Source organism: Diplotaxodon limnothrissa, linkage group LG12, assembly GCF_057381915.1.
Source record: "Diplotaxodon limnothrissa isolate DT_005_m linkage group LG12, D_limnothrissa_male_GT1.1, whole genome shotgun sequence".
Classification (NCBI taxonomy): Eukaryota; Metazoa; Chordata; class Actinopteri; order Cichliformes; family Cichlidae; genus Diplotaxodon; species Diplotaxodon limnothrissa.
Window position 1 is genome coordinate 24,450,697 of NC_140607.1, and position 26,453 is coordinate 24,477,149.

Below are 26,453 nucleotides of genomic sequence, written 5' to 3' on the forward strand. Positions count from 1 at the left end.
GATTTTACAGCCTTTAAACATCTATAATAATTGTAAAAAAATAAACCTGGCAATTTCAACTATTGCGGGTTATTTTTAGAGCGTAACTCCCACGATAAATGAGGGACCACTGTACATCAAATTAAAGGCAGAATTTGAATGTGCTTGTGGTGCGAGACCCCACTGGTGTGGTGGCTGGTGTGATTCTGTTATAGGTTGGTCTCTAGTTATATACAGTGAGCTAAATAATTATTTGATTTCTCACTTGAATAGTTGCTAATTGTGATGGTAGAGACATAATATAAAACAGAATTCTGGATTTACAATACGCATTGCATAAAAGTTCTTACTTGATTTGCATGTGATTGAGTGAAATACGTATTTGATACCCAGGCAAAACATAACTTAGTGGAAAAAAACACTTTATTGGCAATTACAGCTGTTAGATGTTTCCTGTAGTTGGTCACCAGGTTTTCACACATCTCGGGAGGGATTTTGGCCAACTCCTCTTTACAAAAACTCTTTTAATCTTTTAGGTTTTGTTACTGGCATTTGGTTTCCACTGAAGTCTGGAGACTGGCTAGACAACTCAATGACATTAATGTGCTCCTTTGTTTCCTTGGTAGTATGTTTTAGATCATTGCCATGCTGGAGGACACACCCATGATATATCCTCAGTGGTATGGCTGAGGGAAAGAAGTTCTTATCCAACTTCCAAATTCAGCACGGGATCAAATAATTATTTCCCCCACTGTAGGTTGTTTGAAATGTCAACATGGTGAAAGCCTTTGCTGCTGCATCCTGTTGCAAGATGATCTCTAATTACATGCCTACTTACATCTCTAATTACATTTCAGGGAAAAGTAAAGAAAGGAGTTTTTTTTTTAAATATAACATCCTTGTAGTGTCTTTCTGTTATCTTTAGTAACTAAAGACTTAATTCATGGTCACCCCTTAAGTAATCTACAAGTGTTTTCTCTTGTGAAAATGTCAAAGCCCTAAAATGTCAAATACATTGTAATGTGTCACTGTTTCCTTGCAAATTGTAAATGGCTGAAGAAGTAATGTGTTTTCTCACTGGTTGCATTCATATATATGGTTTATGAGTGTTTCCCGCTTTTCTGTCTTCCACCAGCCACCACTGAAACACTTTGGCTATAGATAAAGGAAATTACTTTCACAGAGATAAAATGATGATCAGATCGAACACCTTACCATTTGGATACCACATAGAACTTCATTTATATTTCTTTACAAGGGGGGGACTGTAAATGTATTGCTGACACACACAGACGTAGATCTTGCCACCTACACCTCCTGTACACCACTCAGGGGGTGTTGGAAACTAAGGGCTACCTGGCCACCTACCTTACTGCACTAATGAATAAAACAACAGTCACTTGGAGCTTTGTGTGTGTGTGCGTGTGTGTGTGTGTGTGTGTGTGTGTGTGTGTATGGCAAGCTTCTGCTGACGTGCTGGCTTTTAAACGAACTCCTCTGGCTGGCTCTTTGGCTTGCGACCTGATTTAAGTGTCTGCATGCATATACGATAACCTGAGAAGCAGCAGTAAATGACCACTGTCAGAACAAAGCCAGACTCATCCACTTGGCATCATTCATCTTTCACATGCCTTTGCACTGCGACTAAGGCAGGTCAACTAAACATCGTGCTATTATTTTTCTTTTTGTTTTTTTCTGACTGGAAGGTCCACACTACTACTTCAAAGTGTGATTTCTAATGATCAGGGTCTTTCACTACATTTTGTACTGAATAGTTTTAGACCTCAGCCACAAGACCTTAAGACCTGTTGCTGGAGGTTACTGGCTAATGCTAGGTGAAATCGACTGTAAGCAGGGTGCTGGACCAAAACCCTCTTTGTGTTTGCTGCATTTGCTTGTATTTTGGATGAAGACAGCAACTTGTCTGCAAACTATTTGTTTGAGTGGTAGTACCATAACCTGAGAACATTCACCTTCAAAGTAAAGACTGTGCCTCACCCCACCGAGGGTTCACAACCACTTGGGTAATAAAAGTAGTCTCTTGTTGTTTGCAGGGAATATGGCATGTATCTTACAAACTACTGTGACAACCTGCTAGTTACCAAAACAATGGCAAAGAAACTATTCACCAAACAGTTGTGGGATATACACTTTTCCCTAGTGTCCGATATTTGCCAAGGGATCATTAATTAGCTTCCTAGGCCTGTGTGACTGAGGCCTTATTGAGTCATTTTACTCAATAAGGTAAAATGACTTAACGTTGCAGATACTCAAAAAGTTGATTCTATTTATCTGAACGTAGTGTTTCCAGATGATGTCCAGATGAACATAAACAACTTTTTTGGGAATTCCTTACTTTGAGCATGCATCAAGACCTTTGCAGATACCTTTTGCAACTTTTTTGCAAAGCTCTAAACACATTTTAGCTATGCACTTTCTAGTTTCACAGTTACGTTTGCAGAAGCTGCAAGCACAAGGTTAATGATTGCAACGGTCTATAGACACAATCTTGAGAAGCAGAGTAGGAATAATGAGTGTACTGTAAGAGACGGTGGGCGAAAAGGAGGACAAGAACAAGACCATGAACAGTAATGTAAGATGAAATTGTGTGGTAGACCATACCTTGCTTAATGGAATTACATCTTTTATAACAAAAACAACGTCTCATTTCTTCTAATAGTAAATGTGCCATGTAGATTTATTTTGTAAACTGTATGATGACCACATGAGGGTGAAAGTGCTGAACATTTTTTTGAGTTACTTTGTGAGTGATCTGAAAATTATTTTCTCTTGAGCATTGGAAACTGTTTTGATGCAGTTGTTGGTTGTTACTCATTCACTCAGGTTTTGTGAATGAAAACTGAAAACAGTTTTTTCTTTTATATTTTGATAGTTTTGAGAAATGGCTGAAAGGTTTCAAGAAACATCTTTTAAATTGTAAAAACTTGTAAAACATTTGTCTTCAGGTTAGATTTTGTGTTGGTTTAGGTTTTTTTTTTTTTTTTTTAAACCTTCATAAGGGGTTTTTCAAGCCATTTACGCCTTGATCTCTGCACACGGCTTTTGACAGCAAACTTTATTACTTGACTGCCTGAAAAAATGTCAAGGGCTTATGTACTCAGCTTCAAAATTCCTTGAATCTTGCTCACTCAGTTTTTTATCATGGAAACCAGGCCTTTTCATTAATTCTAATCAAATATGGATCCCACAAAAGTGATCCTAGAAATGCATTTTATATTTAAATATGCTTTACAAACTCTGTTCTTCTTTTATAATGGCTTTTAAGTTAATTATTTGGATATTGTAGTCATATAAATGTGAATTACAGCTGAAGCAGAGAATGTCACTTTAATGGACCATAACATTATCAGATGGCTGTACCACTGACCCCCTGCCTTTCTTTAACTTACAATAAGGAAACTATTTCCCAAGTGAAATATTACATTGTTCTGGTTGCATAAATACTGTGAACGTGCGTTTAAAAAAATTCTAATGTTGCTTTTATGGTCATATTAGTGAGTTATTGTTCTGGAAAATGTATTAGATGTTTCTGTGAGTTTTCTATGTGTCATTTTAAGTTTTCTTAAATTTTCAAGAAAGGTACAGAATATTTCAATAAGATCCCAGATAGAATTCCCAAAGCAGGTGATTTGTACTACATTCTTTCTCTAACTTTAATCTTTGCTGAATTTCCAAACCTCAAAAACGCAGAAGGAATTTCTTAGTTGATGAATGAGAAGTGCATCAAGATTCTGCTTGTTCACAACGACGCCACCGCTTTGGCAAACATCCATCATGTAGCTACAAACACTGACGTGTTATCGCTGTAATGAATATCTAACATCAGGATTCATTAGGAGTTGATTATAACCACTTAAACCTACACGGAAACGCAGGCTGGCAGGTTAATTTTTGCATGTATGAAGAGCATGTGTGTGCACGTGTCCAAATATGTCAGTGTTTTTGTTTCTAGCATGCTTGTGCAACCGCGAGGATTGCCCATTGCTAATAGGTTTGTAGATAGAGGAGCTTTATTATGCTCTTTATGACTTTTTAATGGACTCACAGCTCACTGTTGAGCATATATGTGTGTGTGTGCATTTGCATGAGTGTGAATATTAGTAGTGAATATGAGCAAGCTGAGTGCACGTTTGCAACAGAATGTATTCCGTGGGGGTGGTAGTGTACTGAGAAGAGGCCTTGAGGGAATGAGGGCTCGAGAGATAGGTGGTGGAGAGAGAGCATGACAGAGGGATAGTGATGGGTGGAGGAGAGAAAATGTATTTCATCAGAGAGAGAGAGAGAGATAAAAGGATAGGCAGCGAGACAGAAAAAAGAATGATGGAGTGAAAATGAGGAAAACAAAAGTGGTACTAACTCTGCTCCATGCTGTGTGTGGGCAGATAGAGTGGCAGTAATGAAGAACAATATAGTAAGACAAAGTAAATGAAAAAGAAAAAACAGTCACTCATTTATGAAGCAAATATACACCTGATACTACCATTGCGGCTCTAAAATCCAACCTAATTTTGGACTACAAATGTAGTCTCATGTTACTGTTCTGTGTTGTGATTATCCCCCTGCTGAACCATCTACATCGGTCTGTCATTATCTTACAAAGAAAGGCATATAGCGGTTATAAAAAGTACGTGCCCCAACTCAGTACATGAATGAAAGCAGGGAGTCCACGACTATTACACAATAGCTGTGGAAGAGAAATGTGGGGAATGGTTGTTGCTGTAGCTAACTGGATCTTTTCAGCGGCTTGTGTATGATGGGCTGAATGAGAAATAAGTAACTTGCAGTAAGTAATGATATGCTAATAAGCCATGTTTTCATTCTGTTATGCTAGTTAGCCATACGGAGCAGTTAATCATTCATTAACACATGTTCTTAGAACGTTTATTTTAAGCATTAATTACAAATAGGTCAGCATAATGAAGTACGGTTTTCCTTTATGATGTAATCATAATCAAGCGATCACATCTGTTGTATACTCTTTTTTTTCTTGTTCATCCATTTCAATGACTTGAGGTATAAACTAAAATGTGGATTTAGGAAATGATTACAGATCTACTTGATGATATCCTCGTGAATTGCAGGATTGAGGACCCAAATGGAGACACAAAAGATTCACTGACAAACAAAAGACAAACCTTTATTTCAGCTGATGGAAACTTGATAATATAAAGTTCACCAGGACAGTGAAGAAAATTCAAAACTGAACCACAGCAATGATTGAAGACCCTAAGATAAACATGAAGGCAAAATAGCACTATCTGTATGTGAAATGGCAGTCAGAGAGTTAGACACAGGAGGGTAATAAGATGCAGGTGGAGATAGTAAAATACAATGAAAATGGAGTAGAAGTAAAACTACACACAAGACACTAGAGACAAATGAAAATAGAACGAGAAGACAGTAACTAAACAGGGAAATGGAGACAGATGAATAGACTTGACAATTAACTTGAACTTGAACCCAAATCCAGACACAAAAAATGGACTGAAAAACAAAAGCAAAACCTATATTTCAGCTGATGGAAACTTCACAATATGAATTTCACCAGGACAATGAACAGAATTCAAAACTGACTGGTGAAACACAGCATGGATAATACACACTGAGATGAGGACTGAGGGAAGACAGCACAATTTATAGACAAAAGGATAATCAGGGAAATAGACACAGGAGGATAACAAAGGTAGATTGACAACAACACAGAAGGGAAAGCGAAGCTAAACACGAGGCACTAGAAACAAATGGCTACCAAAATACAACAGAAAGTAAAAAACAAACAGGGAAATAAAAACACTTGCATAAACTTAACCTAGGAGACAAATGAGAATAAGACAGGAAACACTGAGGAAACAAATTAAATTCTATAACTAGGACTAAATTATAACAAGAGTAAAGGCTCCCAAAATACTCAAGAATAGAAACAACAGAAACCAAACTAAGAACACCTAACACACAAGCTGGAAATAAACCTCAAAAAACACAAAGACAAATCTGAGATCATGACAGTTCTGCTTTGGAGTTTGTTTTTTGTTTTCATTTATATTAGTGCTGCTTTTAGAACGAGTGCTTTCTTTCACTGAAAACATTCATGTTCCTATTCTTGCGTGCATTCGTGTAGCCCGACTAGTATTTAAGTGCTTAAGCAGAAGAGAAACGTTGTGGCAGCATAACCAAGGACAGGAAAAGAGAACTACTTATTATTGAAGTGCTTGTGTAATGATAAACAGAGCTCAAAAATCTGTAGAGGACAAAGAGAGGACATGAGGTTGTGAGGAAAAACAAGCGGGGAAGATGACAAAATGGACAAGACGGGGGATGTGAGAGGAAGAAGAGAAAGATAAGTGACGAGAGAAGGGCCAGAGGATGGCAGGTGATGACAGGGGAAAAAAATCATGTATGTTAGATGACATAGATGACAAGTATGTGATGGAGGGATAAAGATTAGGCTGGGTGAAAAGAAGGAGAAGCAGAGAGGCTATGTGAATTAGAGAGAAATGTGAAGGAGTGAAGTGAAGTAGAGGAAAATGCTGGAGAGAAAAAAGAGACAAAGGGGTGGAGAGTTTAGAAGTTTTGAAATTGTAACTATAGGGAATTGGGACAAGGATAGAGTTTGATAGCGTGAGGTTGAAGAAGACTACGGCAGGAATATAAATGTCAGAAGATGCTGAAGACATGCAGTTTGCTGGAGAAGGAGGGCAAGAGAGGGCGGATTGTATAAATCCATCCTTCCTTGAAATATAATATGACATTTATGATGTGTACAAATCTGGAGCCTCTTACCAGCGCTTCAGGCAAAATCCTCCCAAATGTTCGGCATTAATCAGGAGGGTGAGCTTTAAAGACTCAAGGTGCTCAAGTAGAGCGGCTTCGTGCGTTAAAAGCAGATATGAACGTTAAATTCAGATGTTTTTTGATACCTGTTTTTATTACCATTTCTTTCAAGTCCCTTACAGTCTCTCTTACACTTTCCTTTTAAACACATTTCCTTCATTTTTGTTTGTTCATTTTTGTTGTTGTTTGTAATTCATCAAATACTGAAAAAAGTCTTCCACAAAAAACAAGCCAGCTTTGTGTAAGTTTTATTAATTTGATTGTTAAAGGGTTAATGTTTTCATATGCTGATGGTCAAGGTTTGCTTGTTATATTCAAGTTGAGTTTGATTTTTAATATAGTGTGAATGAATTGCTGTTTGGTACTTAACCTTTGGTTGTTGGATATTACCACCATTCAAATGTGCCTGAAAGGCTTTTGCTTCATTATGACAATGCTGCAAAAGAAAGTAAAGAGAGAATCGTGCCTTTCTCAATAGAGGACATATCTTTCAGAGTTTTCTGTTGTATTTGAAAACATGGCTTCTTGATTCTAGGAAACATAATCACCTGCAATACTGCATACTGTTTGGCGAAGTAGGAACAGCAGAGATAAGTACACTAGGATTTTGTGTTGTTTTGCTTTGCTTTGTTTTAAAGGAAATACCGAAAGTTATTTTTGGCCAAGTTTGACAGCCCTTGTTGGAAAAATAGAATATGTGATTTGTTTTAAATGATGCAGGAAACATCTGAATTATTGATTCAGTAATAAGAAAGCCTCTGTCTGCCTGCTACACACAAACATATACACATTTTTAAGTACATCGAGTCTTTTCAAGCCAGGCCAGATTTACGTGGATTAGATGTCACACACTGCATCACATTGAAATAAGAAAGGGCGTGGGGGGGGGGGCAAGAGTGATAACGACAGCAGAGAGAGGAGATAGTTAGGGAAATATGAGGAGGGAAGCAAGCAAGGAAACATGGGGTAGAGAGCAACAAAAATGGAGGAAGGTTGAGCTAAATAAGGAGTACAAAATGGAAAACAGCTTGGAAGGGAATGTAGGCATGACGAAGCATGATAGAAAGGCAGAGGACAAAGAACAAAGAGAAAGAGAATTAGGGAAATTGGCTAAAAGAATGTTGAAAACAGACAGACCTAAGGAAAAGTATGTGAGAGATGGTGAGGTGGAGAGGAAATGAGCAAGTTAGGATAGTTGACAAAGAAAGGGAAACTCTTCAACAGGTAAAGCTCCAAATCAGGAAGTAGGAAGGCAATAATCCAATATTTGGATCGATTATCAGTCTGGTTTTGGCTCAAAAAGCTGGATTGGCCATGAGTATTTTATGCTTACTATGCCAGTAACTATACACCAGTTGCTAGAGGGAGAGCTAACATACCATGGTAGGTAACAGCAGTTTGGACGTAACTCGTGCTGTGAGGCAAACAGTGTTTCTTTTATGTCTATAAAAGTTTTGACAAGCCCCTATGACAACACTTGTCCCTCTCACTCTCATTATGGAAGCTTTTATTGTGCTTACAGTAACATAGCATGTTGTTATTTGTTCAATATTATTTTGCCTATTCTGTATCCTACTCCATACATTTGTCTGTGAGGAGGTGCACTCACGTGGTTGCTGGAGATGTTTGCAAGTTGCTAGGTGAAATCAGTAGCAAAATGTGTGCTGCACCAAAACGTTTTTATGATCGTGGCAGTCATTGTAGTTGGCATAGAAGGCAAGACAAGTTTATTTATATAGCACAATTCAACAACAAGGTGATTCAAAGTGCTTTACAGAGACATTAAAAAACAAAAACAAATAAAAAGCATGATTTAAAATTGATTTAAAAAAAACAGTAGATAAAATCAGTAGTTAAAATGTAAGTTTTGAAATTTAAGCTTAAAAGTGTGGATTTGGTGTTGTATTCAAATGCAGCTGAGAACAGGTGAGTCTTCAACCTGGATTTAAATAAACTGAGTGTTTCAGCTGATCTGAGGCTTTCTGTGAGTTTGTTCCAGATATATGGAGCATAAAAGCTGAATGCAGCTTCTCCGTGTCTGACAGTGTCTAGAAAACACTGACTGGTGCCTCACCACTGTAGCCAACATGTTTGGGAAAGCCATAACTTTTAGTTTGAATGTTCTCCGTTTTACAGCTTGTCTTACTTTTCAAATCTTTCATACGAACTGCAGGCAGTCTGCTAGCAACTAAAGCAATCTATTTGAGTTTGTACGTGCAGCACTGTACACGTATAGATCTGTGTGATTGGAACTTTAGAAACTTTATCAATTTCATTCTGCCTAACATCACCCTCTAGTAACCACTCGCCAACTGGTTGAGGAATACACATTTTCCCTTGTGACCAGTGGTTGCCAGATGGCCTCTGTGATTGGGGCTAGAGTAATTTCTCACTCGGGTCACAATTAATACAAGAAATGGATCAGTGCAAGTTTTGTCTACATGCTGATATGATAGATAAGAAGGAGAAGATAGACACTTTATCAAACAGAGCTATAATTTCACAGTAGCTGTCAAGGGTATACACAGGTACACTGAAGATACACCTTAGGTCATTCAAGTGGTACATTGCTATCACTCTAATTATCATTTACTTATAACTTGGCTTGGGCTTCAGTATATTTTCATAACTGGCTCACAGCCACCTACTCTACTGTTTCCAGATCCCTGACAATGCTGGCCAGACAGGAGCTGAGTCAGCTGTTGTTTGGAAATCAGCTGGACCTTGCCAAAAAACAGTCCAGAGCTGACTTAAAGACAAACACAAAACAAATGTTGCTGTCAGTTTTCTGTCCCCGGTTGCACACAAAGGGATACGAATTTAAATGTATCTCAGATGAGCTAGTTATTTCACCTAATGCTTAATGAATGAAGACACACAACAAATGTTCCACCTACTAAAAGTATATTCATATGTGTGGGAGGAAGCAAAGCCTTGGGTATCAACAGTAGGTCTCTACAAAGGAAGCAGTAAGGCAAAGGTCTGTCTAGATTAGAAGGGAAAAAGGTAAGACATTGACAGAGACGTGGCAAAGAAAGGGGCGACCTTGGCACAGCTTTGTGTGACAGTTTGACAAAGAACTGGCGTGCTGCTGAACTACAAATTCTGCTGGCTGCTCGCCTCCTTAACGATGGAGCAAATAAATTTACGTGCCTATAATGAAAGAAGTGAAGGAGGAGGGAAGCAGGGAGGAGAGATGAAAAAAGTAGGAGAACGAAAGATTTTTCTTGCACAAATCAGGTTACCTGGGAGATTTGTCCATGAATGCACAAGGGGATAGACGGCAGTCAGAGGCATCCCTCTGACATATAGTCAAGCACGCACACAGTTTGCTTCCATATTTCATTTAATTGTGCACACATGCTAGATATGGTCAGAGTAACCTACTGCAGATGCACAACCCTGATAACGAAGTAACCATGTTTCTGGGAATACTTGAACACAATAGACCCTGTATCTAGCAAAACTACATGAGAATTGTGTATGTGAGTATATTCTGGTGTGAGGTCATATGATAAATATTAGAGCTGTTTTTATATCTGTTCCTGTCATACTCCACTGGCCTGCTCTGGTCACCAGTGACCATTAATTCTCTGTCCTCCTCCCTTTCCTTTCTTACACACACACACACACACACACACACACACACACACACACACACACACACACACCTACACACACTTACACATTAATTCTATACTCCCTTTCAGCTCTCACATCATTGCTGTAAATAACAGTGTGTTTGTGTGTTTCGCACACGTGTGTTTGTGTGCGAGTGTAATTTAGGGCATTTGACACTGTAGGACCATAACCTCTGCCGTTCATCGCCATCATCACTCAGCACTGCCGCTACCTTGCTTTCATCATCACATTGAGCCGGAAACACTTAAGTCTAGCCTTGTCACAAATCAGTAATACATCATGTGATTTATGCTGTGACGTGTGTTTGTGTGTGTGTGTGTGTGTGTGTGTATTCCTACACATTATCCTTGTCAGGGTTCCTGTCACATTACTGTCATCAGCTGCAGTTTCAACAACAGGTGTGTGTTTGTTCGAGAGACAAAGGAATGATATTTCAGATATTTCTTCAGTGCCCCGTTTCGAGTCGTCCTTAAGAAAAGAAGAGAATCAGATAGAGGCATATGGTGATAGGGAGAGAAAAGAACAAGGGGGAGCTTTACAGTAGTAAAAAGCTTGAATGGATGAGCGTAAAAGGCCAGAAGGCAGGTGTAAAAACTAAGTGAGGTGGGAATGGATTTTCCAAAGCAGCATACAGGGAGTGCAGAATTATTAGGGAAGTTGTATTTTTGAGGAATAATTTTATTATTGAACAACAACCATGTTCTCAATGAACCCAAAAAACTCATTAATATCAAAGCTGAATGTTTTTGGAAGTAGTTTTTAGTCTGTTTTTAGTTTTAGCTATTTTAGGGGGATATCTGTGTGTGCAGCTGACTATTACTGTGCATAATTATTAGGCAACTTAACAAAAAACAAATATATACCCATTTCAATTATTTATTTTTACCAGTGAAACCAATATAACATCTCCACATTCACAAATATACATTTCTGACATTCAAAAACAAAACAAAAACAAATCAGCGACCAATATAGCCACCTTTCTTTGCAAGGACACTCAAAAGCCTGCCATCCATGGATTCTGTCAGTGTTTTGATCTGTTCACCATCAACATTGCGTGCAGCAGCAACCACAGCCTCCCAGACACTGTTCAGAGAGGTGCACTGTTTTCCCTCCTTGTAAATCTCACATTTGATGATGGACCACAGGTTCTCAATGGGGTTCAGATCAGGTGAACAAGGAGGCCATGTCATTAGTTTTTCTTCTTTTATACCCTTTCTTGCCAGCCACGCTGTGGAGTACTTGGACGCGTGTGATGGAGCATTGTCCTGCATGAAAATCATGTTTTTCTTGAAGGATGCAGACTTCTTCCTGTACCACTGCTTGAAGAAGGTGTCTTCCAGAAACTGGCAGTAGGACTGGGAGTTGAGCTTGACTCCATCCTCAACCCGAAAAGGCCCCACAAGCTCATCTTTGATGATACCAGCCCAAACCAGTACTCCACCTCCACCTTGCTGGCGTCTGAGTCAGACTGGAGCTCTCTGCCCTTTACCAATCCAGCCACGGGCCCATCCATCTGGCCCATCAAGACTCACTCTCATTTCATCAGTCCATAAAACCTTAGAAAAATCAGTCTTGAGATATTTCTTGGCCCAGTCTTGACGTTTCAGCTTGTGTGTCTTGTTCAGTGGTGGTCGTCTTTCAGCCTTTCTTACCTTGGCCATGTCTCTGAGTATTGCACACCTTGTGTGCTTTTGGGCTCTCCAGTGATGTTGCAGCTCTGAAATATGGCCAAACTGGTGGCAAGTGGCATCTTGGCAGCTGCACGCTTGACTTTTCTCGGTTCATGGGCAGTTATTTTGCGCCTTGGTTTTTCCACACGCTTCTTGCGACCCTGTTGACTATTTTGGATGAAACGCTTGATTGTTCGATGATCACGCTTCAGAAGCTTTGCAATTTTGAGACTGCTGCATCCCTCTGCAAGATATCTCAGTATTTTTGACTTTTCTGAGCCTGTCAAGTCCTTCTTTTGACCCATTTTACCAAAGGAAAGGACGTTGCCTAATAATTATGCACACCTGATATAGGGTGTTGATGTCATTAGACCACACCCCTTCTCATTACAGAGATGCACATCACCTAATATGCTTAATTGGTAGTAGGCTTTCAAGCCTATACAGCTTGGAGTAAGACAACATGCATGAAGAGGATGATGTGGACAAAATACTCATTTGCCTAATAATTCTGCACTCCCTGTAGTGAGTCTCTCCACCAATTATTATTATGTCACAGTCACACTACTGCCTGGAATACTGTGAATTTTGGTCCATAGGTATTGTTCCTCAGTTGACGATTATTGACTCTGGTAGCCGAGACTTTTCCTGTTGCACAATGGCAACGCTTATCTCTCCTTTAAAAAAAGAAAATTCAATTCAACTCTTTGTGTACATATTGCAAATGTTTATGTTTCTCGCACACAGCATCTCACTAAACCACAGTGAGTTATACATATCCGATTTTACACAGAATGAACAGTAATCCCTTTGTTTTTCAAAAAGCAAACCCATTTTTCTTTGATAAGCAGCATTTTATGTTGTATAGTGCTAATTAAGCACATTAAATGTTTATAAAGGTTATCATTCCTACATAGTAAATTGCAGTGGTTCCATTGCACTCTACAGCACAGCATCACACGGCTGCAACTGCTAGCGTGGGTGTAGACTCTTAGCCTTGTTAAAAAAAAAAAAAATTAACCTCTAGATAAACTTCTGTTGTGCAAACCAGATAATTATGCAGATAAATATGCATGTGTGATTACACAATCATGGCAATAAAGCTGACATTAAAGCCCACATACTGACTAATGATCATCCTTTTTTTTTCTCTCTTATTTTCTTTTTTAAATGTACTTGTATATTGTTCACATGTTGAAATAAATTACCAATCAATCAAATCCTTTGATCTTTCACAAACACACACACACACACACATATATCTATATCTATATATATGTATATATATATACAGTATATATGATGATGATTGAGTGTGTGAATCAAGATTTTGTTACTTTCAAATCAGAAGGAGAAATTGACCAAATATGAACATGTAGATGCTGCTTTGTTTGTTAACTGCATATATTTACAGTGAATAAAAAGAGAGGATATGTAAAAGCGAACATTACTGAGATTCCAGCAGATATTGGCTGGGGCAAAAGAAAAGACTATTCTAACTTATTTGTGGCTTTGTGTGACAACACATTCCCCTCTTTTTTTTTTTTTTTTACCTCTAGCATCACTCATCCATCCCAGTCGGTTGTTTAGCAGGAAGTAGATAAACAAGTTATTTATTACCTCTTTATCAATGTAAACAAACTAGGAAATGAATACTAAACACTTAAATTTGATCGATACTTCCTGACCAAAACACTTTAAGTTTTTGAATCCTACATCACTAGAAATTGACCACTGTTGCTGATAATGCTGTTGACGTCGAAGGCATGGTTGGGGAAAAATGTTGATGATTTAGTACTTCTGCTCACACGCTGTATATGTGTGTGTATGTGTGTGTGTGTGTGTGTGACTGCCCTTGAGGCATCCGTGTAAAGCAAGATTCAGTACTTTTATATCCTGGCTTGCTGATTTATGCTGTGACGTCTGCCTTTGCACTCACAATCACATTACTGGAAGGGAGGAAGAGCCAGGGCCCTGTGTGTTGTTTGTGTGTGTGCATGTCTGTGTGTGTGTGCGTGTCTGTGTTTGCTAATCAGCATGCAGTAACGCAGACATTTACCAATCGTCTGTTCTCATCTCTTGTCTTGTGCTTTCTTCTTGTGAAAAGTTAATTATTTTTTTAATATGTACACATTAAAGATGGTAATATTTGGGAGATTCCAAAATAGTTTGATTAGTGTTTGAGTTCAGAAGCCTCAAAAGGTTCATGCTACTCTTCAATCATTAGGAACAACAGGAGCCAAGTTTAGCTTTAGTGAAATAAAGATGAGAAAGAGTCAGCGAATTGTAGTGTGTTTATTTTCCAGACTTAATTCCGATTCTTTGTTCACATTTACCTTGGACTTTCATGCCCCCCTGCAGTGACTCCATGCCCCAGAAAGGGGCCCCACCCACAGCTTGAGAACCACAGCCTTAAGGCATAAAAGCATGTTTAAAACACATTTGGATTAAGATTCAAATCTGCTTCACAGACCAAGGACTTTTTTTTTTCATTATCACCTACATTTTTTTCTCATCTCCCTTTCTGCATGCACACTGGGTCTCGATTAAAGAGTGTTATTTTCAGTCACATGCACGTAGCTAATATATCACCGTGCAGGTGTAGCAGCTTTGATAGAGAAATGATATAGGTGATAACAGAAGAAAGAAAAGTGACATGAAAAAATACTACAATACGGTGTCTTCTTCTCCATTTCAATATCTTTTGTTACCATTGTGGTCACTAGATCCCAAAATGCATTGCTGGTGTGATAAAGGAAATACACACTTTACAAGGAAACAAACCATATGCAAAGAGAGTGGTGTACGATGCAGTAAAGCTTTTAACATATGCCTGGGAGCAGGTTACTATGGAAACATCCTTGTAGAAACCTAGATTAAAGGAGCCATTTACTGTTCCCTCTGCATGTTTGTAAAAAAAAAAAAGACAAAAAAAATATTACAAAACTTTATCCACAAAGGAAAACACACAGAAAGTCATAAATCAGCTTACTAATGTCAAACATTTCGATGTGCTTTTGTCCTCTAGGCATATAACCTTTACAGTGTCATGGTTCCAGTTTAAAATCTGTACCAATCCTCTCCCAGCAGTGTCATCTTCAAACTGATTGGGACCTTATTCAAAATTTATCACTAATGGAATAGTTAATGTCTTTGTTCTTCATTCTTTATCGCTTTGTCCAGGCCTGCTTGTCTCACCTCATCTATACTGCATGATTATAAAAACAACCAAGACTCAATCAGTTGCCTGGTATTTACAGTTGCCTAATGCTGAGGAATCAAGTGATTGAACGATACATATTTAATGAGGCCTTTGACGCAGAGGCAGTTAACATATCATTCCTAACCGCATGTGGTTTTGAATGAGGTGTGCGTATAAAGGCTGTGCTGGAATGGATTGCCCTTCAGAAGTTGAGTTTAATCAAAACGTTGTTTAAACTGTTGCAGATGTGATAATATTTAGGGTTTTACAAATTTTGCTAGCCACATATCTTTTTCTAATTAAATGTATTGACAATTAAATTATTGACAGTTTAACAGATTCCAGTAACCTAAAAAAGAGCATAAGGAAGAGATTTTTTTTAAACAATTAAAGAGGCAAGTGGATTTCTAAAGCACAAGAACCAACTAATCTTATTGTAAAAATGTAATACTGTATATGATTTCCTGGATGATGTATCCAAAGTACTGCAAAATAAAGACGGTGAAGTTTGGGCTCTCTGGGATTTAGTCCACAACCTTTGTGGTATTAACATCAGGCTATGCACAGCCAATTACAGATATAGTTTTCTAAATGTGGTACAAAACAGCCCTCAGCCAAAGCAGCCTTCTTGGTTATTAATGGATTTTGCTACCTGTGTCTTACACACATGCACAGGCACACACATCCACACTATACAGTATGAGGCTTATTTTCTGGTCAATGAAATGCGGTTAGCAGTGCTTCACTGTGCTGGCTTACACAATTAGTGGCCCAGTGGATTCAGGGGATAAACTGGGTTGAATTGAGAGGCTAAAGAGAAGTAAAATAAGAAAAAAAAACATACGGTTAATTGTGTGTAACAGACCAAAGCATAGACCGAATCTCTGCTAGCCAGTCAACACCCCACATTGCCTCATTTGTCTGTCTCAGCAGCACTGCAGGTTGACATTTATTTTTATGACTAATTTAGTATTCACTAGTGGGAACTTTATCTGCCACTACAGATACTAACACACACCAGTTCTTCTTCCATTTCCTCTTGTGGGGCAACTGTTTTGTCTGAGTCAGTGCCCTACACTAGGTAGTTTTTGACACTGGAATGAACATTCATGTAAGCCCATTAGTCCCTTCTTTTTCATGCAGGATGCCAGAACAGGGGCTAAATACTTAAAGTCTATATTTCTAGACTTATTTGAAGCTGGTTTCATGAATGTGGGTAATATAATTGGTTACATTTTGCTGCCTTTGGTTTCCAATACCAGCATTACAAGGCAGTTAGCCATTTAAAGAATGTAAATGAAGGAGATTCCCTGTAAACACATTACTAGCTATTTAGTGAGTAGTAGTGAGGTGGTTATATATTGGGGAACTCAAGCACAGGTGGAAAAGGCATCAGCGGCTTTTCTATAGGTAGGGTGAACACTAAATCCACTTGGATGGAATTATATTTTGAGGCATTTCTTTGAAGAATTCCCTTTGTAGATTACATACTTCAGAGTTCTGTAAAAATAACCCAAAAGATAATGCCTTTTTTGTTTCTTTCCTTCTTCTTCTAATAGGTGCCATCTTTGATGAGTCAGCACGGAAAGATGATGAGGTGTTTCGCCTTGCTGTGGCGGATCTCAATTTAAACAACGAGATTTTGGAGACAGAGAAGATCACCATCTCTGTGGAGTTCGTTGATGGGAACAACCCTTTCCAGGCTGTGCAAGAAGGTAGGGAGATAATACTGTGTTGTAACATTTATGCATTGCACCAACAGGACTAATAGAATGTATCTGTTTCAAATTGAAATATGTTTTTCTTAAATATGTTGATGCATGCTCAGTCATCCAGGTAAGGAAATCCCCAAAAAGTTGATTCTGTTCATCTGGACGTAGAGTTTTCTCCCACTGTAAACGCTACGTCCAGATGAACAGAATCAACATTTTGGGTTTTCTTAAATAGCTTTTCTTATATTGGCCTTATATAGGGATGGGTGTAATTCTGTGTTTGCTTCACATATTCTAAGTTACACGTTTGCTTTAAATAGATTTAAACAAAAAAAGGAATCATTTGTGTTTATTTTGATACCCCAGCTCCTTTTTTGATTTTCAAATAATCCTGAATTGTTTATGTAACACAGTTAAATACATGTATTAATTTCCATTTGATCCAATGCAGATATAATTAAAAATGTGTAAAATTTGCAGTATTTCTACAGACAATCTTAGTCTTGTTATCATTTTAGAACTGAAACACATAAGCACGCGGTGCTTTCACAGTCATTTCAGCATTTTCCTGACCTATTCTATCTTAAGAACATGAACTGATTCATGTGGGAAAAAATAAAGATTTGAAAAGTTGGCCAACTTTTAAAAATATTTTATTTTTATTTTGCATTGCTGGCAGGCCTTTATGAGTTGACCTGCATCACAATCAGTTGAGGATATGAGGTTTTTTTCCCTCTCTCTTTTTTGTTTGGGCTTCCAGCCAGTTTATTTAATTAAAACCTAGTTTGTAGAAGAAATTGACTCTGGAATGTTCATATTTTTAATCAGTGGACATTCTGAATTATACAACTTTTTTTCATCCATGTGGGCATTTATATTTTAATATTATAGCTGCTGGTTCACAAGCCAAACCAACAGGCTTGATTTTAAATTGGAATTCAATATGAAAGAATCATGTATAACTAAGCTTTGTTTGACTTGTTGACTTATCACTGGTAGTAATAAGAAACAGGATTCAGTGAGGGCTACTGGACGTTTGTGCTTTTTATATGAACAGAAACATTTACAAAATTATTAAATCTGAGCATGTTTTCAGTGCATATACATTTTTCAAAAGTTGTTACTTTGTTTTCCTTCCAAAGAGTCAGATTTTCTTTTAATTTTTCAGAGTGGCCTTTCCAAGGACATCCTCAGAGGAATGCCTTCATTTTGTTTGTTAGTTTGTTTGTTAAGCCACCAAACACTGATCTATGAATCATTCAAGCATAAACATCTCTCCCAAGGGATGAACCAGTTTTGTATCTACACTTAACAGACAACTTAGCAAAGAACCAGTCTTAAATTGTAACTTTGGACACTATGTTACTAGCAGCCTGTCACAGAAACCCATCATTTGTGTAGTTGTTTTTGCTTTTTTTCTCCTTTCTTTTGTGCAATCTGTGAAGAATGCAAAAAAGAGATAGCAAGATAGTTTGACAGGCATAAAATGGTATTTTTGCACTAACAAGGTGATTTCGAAAGAGCTATTACTGTAGCCCAAAACTTGCCACATTTCGGTGTGCTGGATACCCTTAAAAAATTAAGGAAACTGGACAAATGGAGAGAAGCTGGAGACCTGCAAAATTATTTACCAGGCGAAAGATGGGATTTGATAGACATATCTTTAAGAAATTATAATAACTTTAAAGAAATAACAAAACCTGACATACTGTAGGACCTGTATCCTGAAGCCTCATCAGAAATAGTCTCAATCAAGGGGAAACTGTCAAGAAGCCCTTTTTAAGGAAGGGAAGCGGGGAGAAAAGGCTGAGGTATTCCAAATTAACCTCAGCAACTTAACATTATTCAAGCAGTGTGGGATTCTTTTGTTGGTTTACCTGCTGATCACATGCTTAAACGCCTAGCAGCAACCCTTGTTCTCACCAATGGGCTCTGTAGCACAACATAAATTAAAATAACCCAGAACATCATTAAAAATAAGCAGAGAGAGAAAGAATGTGTGGGTGTATTAATTGACAGTGCCACAGGGCATACATGAACAAACATACACAGTGAGCACACCATAACATCATGCAAGATGTGAACAAATAAACATATACATTAACTTTAAGCTGGGGCTGCTGGAGATACGAAACAAAAGAACCCAAGAATAGCTTTCTTTATAAACATTTACCTTAAACTTTCATTATTTTTATTTAAAAATTAATCTTAAAGTCATCATCATTCTTTTTTAAACAGATGGCATTGTTGTTTAATGAAGAGTGCTGTGAAAAATTACAGGATGTAATTTAATGATGTGGACATTCAGTTCAGCTAAGCAACTTTGAATGACATGTTCACTTTATTGGTGTAAGCATTTGAATTCAGAAATATTGCAAAATACAAAATATAGAAATGAGGCAGAAGTATTGGCACTGCCTACATGACTAATGAGTCATCTGACAACAGGCTGTGTCACACACATTCTTTTCTACTACACTGTGTGAATTGCTAATCAGGACATTTGTCTAAATTGTCTAATAGTCATCCAAAAGCCTGTGCAATGTGCATTAAAAAAAAAAAAAAAAAGAAAAAAAAAAAAAAAAAAGCCTGTGCAATGTAAATAAATTCTCATCTATTGTCTTCCTCTCAGGATGTAAGGATTATGTGATTTTAGAAATGTCATGGTTGATTCACTCTTACAAACGTCTACTGTGTAGTACAAAATTCTTTCTATAGAACATGGAATTAACAAAATCCAACAATCAGGCTATCACGAGCAGATACAACTGCTGCACATATGGGCCAGTATCCATGATTTGGGAACCATTATACTGAGTTCAAGTTTTTCACAGAGAAGCTCGTATTTTGGCTCAATGAAATGGAAGTGAAATGGAAAGACAAACTGATCGTCACACAAGCATCCATGTGCCTGTGATCGTTTTTGACTGGCGGGCTGCCTTAGAATAAACAGAGATTTGATCAAGGCACAATAATGAGCAGGCACGAAAAGAAACAAACATTTTGTTGTAAACCATGTTGCACCCGTGTTTATGCCCTTTTAGTTTATTTGCTTCGTCTGATACTTGTGCATGCATTGTATTCGTATTTATATTTGAAATATACCTTAGAGTACACACAGCTGACTGTGATTAATTTGTAGTTTTGTTAAATTTACATACATTGTAATTGGGATGAGGTTCAGCCCTTCTCCATGACCCTTTATTCTACCAGCAGAAGAAGGGCAGTCAAGAAATTGCAGTAATTACATATTTAAAAGTGAATTCAGAGTGATCAAATGCATAAAGCTTTTTAATATTGCACGACAAAATTACTACTGATGATTTGCATTAATTCGTATTCCTTCTTTCAGTATTGGATCCCTTTTTTATTGATTAAAGAAAACAAGTGAAGAGGAGGGTAGAATGGGGTCAAAGTTAGAAACGTGAATAAAACAGAATCACTGTTCTCACTGCTTTGCAGGTTTTTTTTAAATTGACTTTAGAGATTTAAAAAAAGAAAGGGGAAAAAGCCCTGAATGGATTTCTAAGTTCTGACAGTTTACATGTTAGGACTTTGAATCCCTTCCATGATTTAATTAACTGATAATCAAATACAAAGAGCCCTATTATCAACATCCATTCACACACTTAAGTAAGAGCACACACACATAAAACATTATATTAGATTTGGTGAAACAGAAAAGGGAAAAACAGAGAATACATCTGTGGGCTTGTTTGCATTTCACTCAAAACAGGCAGCAGGATTAATGCCCATAGCAAACAATGGTGGCCAAACTGTAAGTGTATCTCCATTTTAGAGATTCCCTCAGGGGAGTTTGTGTGGATGCATTGTATGTGCATGAGTGCATGTGCACTCGTGTACCTCTAAGAGCCTTGTTAAAGCTGTTGCTTTGATATAAGGGTCTACAGTGATGTTTGGCACTCAGGCTGTAATTCTTTGAAGTTCCAACCTTAGTCATTCCATTAGCTGGGCTCTACGTGCGTGTTTCTGCAGTTGTTTCTTCCTTATTTATTTCAGTGAAATATTCAGCTTGAATCTCAAGTGTCTTATTTAGAATATTAGAACCATGTGAAATAAAGACTGAAGAGAGATGTGACAGCGCTCCAGGAGACTGCATTTGAATGCTTGCTCTTTGACCGGGCACACTAAGCCACCAGCATGCTTCTGAATCCTCCAATACATGTCTTTATTTGTCCTTTAGTGTTGCTGATAGTGCACATTTTGCATTGAAGACTAAATTAAATTGATCTTTTAAAATTTGGAATCTAATGATTACTGATTAATAACTATTTTGCTTCTCTCTCTCTGTCGCTCTCTCTTTTTCCCTACTTTCATTTGTACTGGCTCCTACAGGCCTCAGAGCCCAGAGCCCAGCCCTCAGTGTGTTGGTCAGTCTGTCCAAACTTGTGGGCACTGCAAAAAATGAAAAAATCTTCGCAGTCTTTCTGTTTCTCTGGTACTGAGCATACTGCCTGTCATTTCTCTGCCAGTCAGCCTATTCTTCTTCTGTTTGCCTGGCTGTTAGTGTAGCTGTGGCTGCTGAACTTGTCTATCAGCCTATTTGTCTGGTTAAGTAGTGACATGGTCGACCTTGCCATTGCCTGTTTCTCACGTACTATAATTTAAATGGATTGGTGGCAATTTAAGTAGATTAAAAGTAGTGAATTACACTGCTTCAAACAGAAGTACTATTTAACTATGAGTTTTCTCTGTTATAAACCTTATAAGCTACAATTAGCAGATTTTCAGAAATTACTTATATGCATTTCACTTATCTTTTTGCTAACTTACAGTCCACTAATGAAAAATATTGGAATTTGTTGCCATATAAATTCAACATTTAGTGGCACTAAATTGGCTTTTCGTGAGGGATTTCTAAAGATAATTGACAATAAATGTCAAAACCTACTGCAGTCAGAAGTATGAACAGCAGCATAAACAACATGTCGTCTTTAAAGTCACTTTATGGCGCCAGTCTAAGTGTAATTAGCACCAGATTTGCAAAGGTAGTAGCTCATTATGCAGTCAGCACTTGGGACTCTCTCTAAGACACATTATGTGTCTGAAGCAGAGGGTGGTGGATGCAGTTCAGTAGAGGGATTAGTTGGAGATCACCAAGCTAAAAAAAAAAAAAAGTCATGATGTAATAATGCTGTAGGGCAGAAGGCTCAGCTGAATCTCAGATGTTTCACATCTTAGTGGAAGTGATAGGTTAAAGAAGCCAGGTTTATGATCAAAAGAAGCAATTTGCCAGATTTTAGTGATATGATATGATTATTATATGATATGTAAGATTTATAAACAAAACAAGTTGAGGTCCATGCTCTGCATCTCTTCTGTCTTTTGTATTATTAATTGATACAATTGTATTATGTATCAGTCATATATATACAATTTGGTTGATTTATTATCTTCATTTTTTATGCATAAAGACATATCACAAAATGCACCTCTTAGTCATTAGAGATTTCAGGTAGTTTAATTGAGTAATTTATTTTTCAAAGGTGTGACAAATTCTGTGACCCACAGTAAATCTAAGAAAGTAAATCAGTGTCATATTTAAAAACAGAATTTCCATGTTCTTGTACATAAATAGAGTCTACTATTAAAAAGGACTAAAGATATGTGTCTGTGAAGGTTCTCAGTCATCCAGGTCATCGTAGTCTAAGGAGCTTGGAAAGAAAACCGTCTGGACTTCTGTAAGTTGCTTGAAGACTTTTCAGAGTCTTTTCTAAGCACAACATCCCAGTATACTTCAGACCCAGCCACACACTCAGACAAAAACTGGTTCATCCCAAAGACAGAACTACTAAACACAAACTTAACAACATAGTTTGTGCTGTACAGTGTAGCGAGAAATGCTTAGACCTCTACATTGGAGAGATCAAACAGCCACTTCATAAACGCATGGCACAACATAGACGAGCCACCTCGACATGGACTCAATGGTCCATCTGCATCTAAAGGACAAAGGTCACTCTTTCGAGGATGCCGTTGTTCACATTTTGGACAGAGAAGACAGATGGTTTGAAAGAGGAGTGAAAGAAGCCATCTATGTCCACTGTGAACGACCATCTTTGAACAGACCCGGTTTACGACACCAACTATCTGCAATCTATAATCCAGTTTTGAGATCCCTTCCCATCCTGGGGCTTTTGACCTCAGGAAATCACATGGTAGGGTGTGGCTAGGTTTCACAGCGGGTTCTCCTGAAACCTTGGCTGATTATGACCTACACCCGTTTTCACACCTTGACTCGTGTGATTAGGTAGAGGATCATTAGGGGGTCTATTGTCCCTCTTGGGGGAACACTCCCATAGGGCTTAAATCTGTGACTCTCCACCATTTGACCTTAGAACTGAAGAAGCTTTTCGGATGAGAAGTGAAACGTCTTCAAGAAACCAGACGCTTTTCTTTCCAAGCTCCTTAGACGACTAAAAATATGGTTTACGTTAGTTTGTTTCCATAGAGAGTGAATTCATTTTTTTTACTGCTACTAACTCCAAGATACATGTTGATAATACATGTCAAAGTCACAGCAAATATATGAGATAATATAAACCACAGTAGAGTATGCCTGCTAATTTTAATTGAGAGACCACCACATCTATGTCTAAATCTGCATCTGTGCCACAGTACATCTGAACTGCTGAAAGTAATCTCTAAGCCATAAAGGATAAGAACTTTTACAGCAAAGTGAGTTATAGAAAGATGGCACATGTCAGTATCTGCATCTCTAAAACTGTAGACCATTCTACAAAAGAGCTGCCAAAAAAGATTTGAGTCTCACAGAAAATTATGTCTTTGAATGATTTATTCAGATGATTTACTGCTCCCTTTGCCCGAGTGTGTGTGATTGTACAGAATTGTGTCAGAAGTGTGCAAAGTGGCTTGGATTTAATCACACACTTTCCCTCCCTCTTGCCATCCTGCGTGGCACTTAATTGTGGGTCTGCTCCTGTCACTTATATTCACATTTCACTCCCTACCCGATATCTCTAATTTCTATAGTCCATCCACAATAGACACTAGTTGTGGAACAGGTGGAGCTTTCTGTGGGGTGGGTTATTTGTATGTGTGTGTGTGTGTGTGTGTGTGTGTGTGTGCATGTCAGCCTACCCGTTCATGTCTCTATCGATTAAAGCAATGAGAATCACCTAATTGGATAACAGTCTATGGAAAAGTGGGGGGTGAGGAAATGGAAAGCAGAAGGAGACCACAGGATGGAGGGAACTCAATAGTTGTCTCAGCTTATTTTTAATCTCAGCTTAGTCTTGACACACATTGCACACAGCTGCATTTGCATGCACACTGCCACACACTGTGATTTAAGGGAAAGAAACAAATATCAAACCAACAAACAAAAAGAAACATAAAAATATTGTACCTTTTCTAGAAGGTGTGCAGAGTTATGACAGAGCTTGCCAGCATCACTGGCTAATATCTAAATAGTTTAGATAATTGAATCGCTAATATTTAACGTTAAATACTGTAATAGCTAATTATTTTATTTTATGTATAGAATGACTAATCTCATCACATGACTGCAAATGATCCCTCAATTATACGCACAGCACAGTAGACTGAGTACAGCATGTTAGCTGCTCTAAATATATGAGAAAATCTCCTCACTTCCCAATATCTCGAATGTTTTCCTAGAAGTCAAAATTCCCAAGCAATTCCCATGTTTTGTTTCCTGACACTTTGAATTTATTCATAAAGCAAAAGTCCTGAACATTCATTCCATTGTTGTTGTTTTTTTGCCTTTCTTTGTTTGATATTTTTTAGTTGATTGCGCATTGATTTTCTTTCAGTTTCGGACTGTTGAACAAACAAAAAGCTATTTGGCAATGTCACAACAGAGCTTTTAATTAATTATCTGACAATTTACACAACAGCAGATCGTGTCATACTTTTTACAATCTTTTTACATTAGTTTTCTTTTTAAAAATTGCATTTATTGTACCGTCAATCGGTTCTCAGACAGATCAGCACCGTGGACAGTGCCAAACCTCACACATTACCTTTTAGGCTTGCCTTGGACTTGTGAAAAAAATGGGCTACAAGCAATGAAAGGTTGCAGACACTAATGCAGTTGCTTCAAAGTATATTTGCTTCAACACTTGCACATATAGAATTAGCTTTAAAATGACAGTTTCTACATATTTCTCCATCAGTCTACATTGAATAATAAAATATTTGGCGCTATGTATTATTTTGCAAAGTTATTTTGTTTTGTGTGCCCTAATTATGCTTTCACGTGTATCTAGAATATGAGTAAAGTAGACTGGATCCTTGGCAAAATGAACAAGCCTTGGACACCACACTACATGTCCATGAGAAAAAACAAATAAATAAATAAATAAATAAATGTAGCAAAAGTCTAGAGTAAATCGAGGAAACTGTGTAAAACTATTTTTTTAAGCTTTGATTCTTCATGAGAACACAGTGGCTTCCAAAACTAAGAAGAAGAAAGAATTGAATAGAATAAAATGGAAAAGAATTGAATAGAATAATCCTTTAATTGTCCCACAAGGGGAAATTTGGGTGTAACAGCAGCAAGAAAGACATATATACAAACAAACAGTACACAAGACACAGAACAGAAACAGACACAATTTTTGCATATTTACACAAAGGACAATGGTTACCAAAAACAGAGTACTGTACCATTATTAAATTAAAAATACAATTAAATACAGATAAATTTTATGTAATTTAATAACGGTACAGTACTCTGTTTTTGGGCAAAAATCAGTTTTTGGTCAGAAATGGGCAAAGCAGAGTAAGAATGAAGGGTTTTGATAGAGGTGACCAAGTATGCAGAGATAGAACCTGTGCGAAGAACAGCCATGTTAGAACACTGTCTTGTTGTAGTGGTGCTTGACACAAAAAGACTTTTCATTATAAAGCATTTAACAACTGACGTAGTCATTTAACAAGCCTTTCTTAAGAACTCAGACACCGTGTGGGAAGGATTCTTTGCTCTGATAAGTAAAATATAACGATGTTTGGCAGAACTCCAGGCATTATGTCTGACATGCACCAGAGACTGCTCATTACCTCACTGATATCATCACTAAAGTCAAACATGATGGTGGTGATAGCATCATTCAGTAAAATTCCTTCCCAGTGGCAAGGATAAGGAGAATGGTCAAAATTTAATTTGCTTGCATGCAAATATTCTTGAAGAAAGCCAGCTCCAGAACACAGACAGTCTAAGATTGGGGCGTCAGTTAACCTTTAAAGTGAAGTTAAGTGATTTTTATAACACATTTAAAACAACGGGAGAACCAAAATATGCTTTCCAAACAGATTCATTTATTTTCCGGGTTGCCAGAAAAAAAAAGAAATTACAAAACATAGAACTCTCATAAGTATAATGAAGCA

The 26,453-nt window shown here is 37.6% G+C and overlaps 1 protein-coding gene across 1 annotated transcript in view; it reads left to right on the forward strand.

The window, feature by feature from the left end:
• grid2 (glutamate receptor, ionotropic, delta 2) overlaps positions 1 to 26,453 on the forward strand; it is a 543,519-nt gene that overhangs the window by 76,514 nt on the left and 440,552 nt on the right. Inside the window, exon 2 of the mRNA XM_085368399.1 lies at positions 16,908 to 17,063. Coding sequence (XP_085224525.1) covers positions 16,908 to 17,063 — 156 coding nt within the window. The remainder of the gene's footprint in view (positions 1 to 16,907; positions 17,064 to 26,453) is intronic.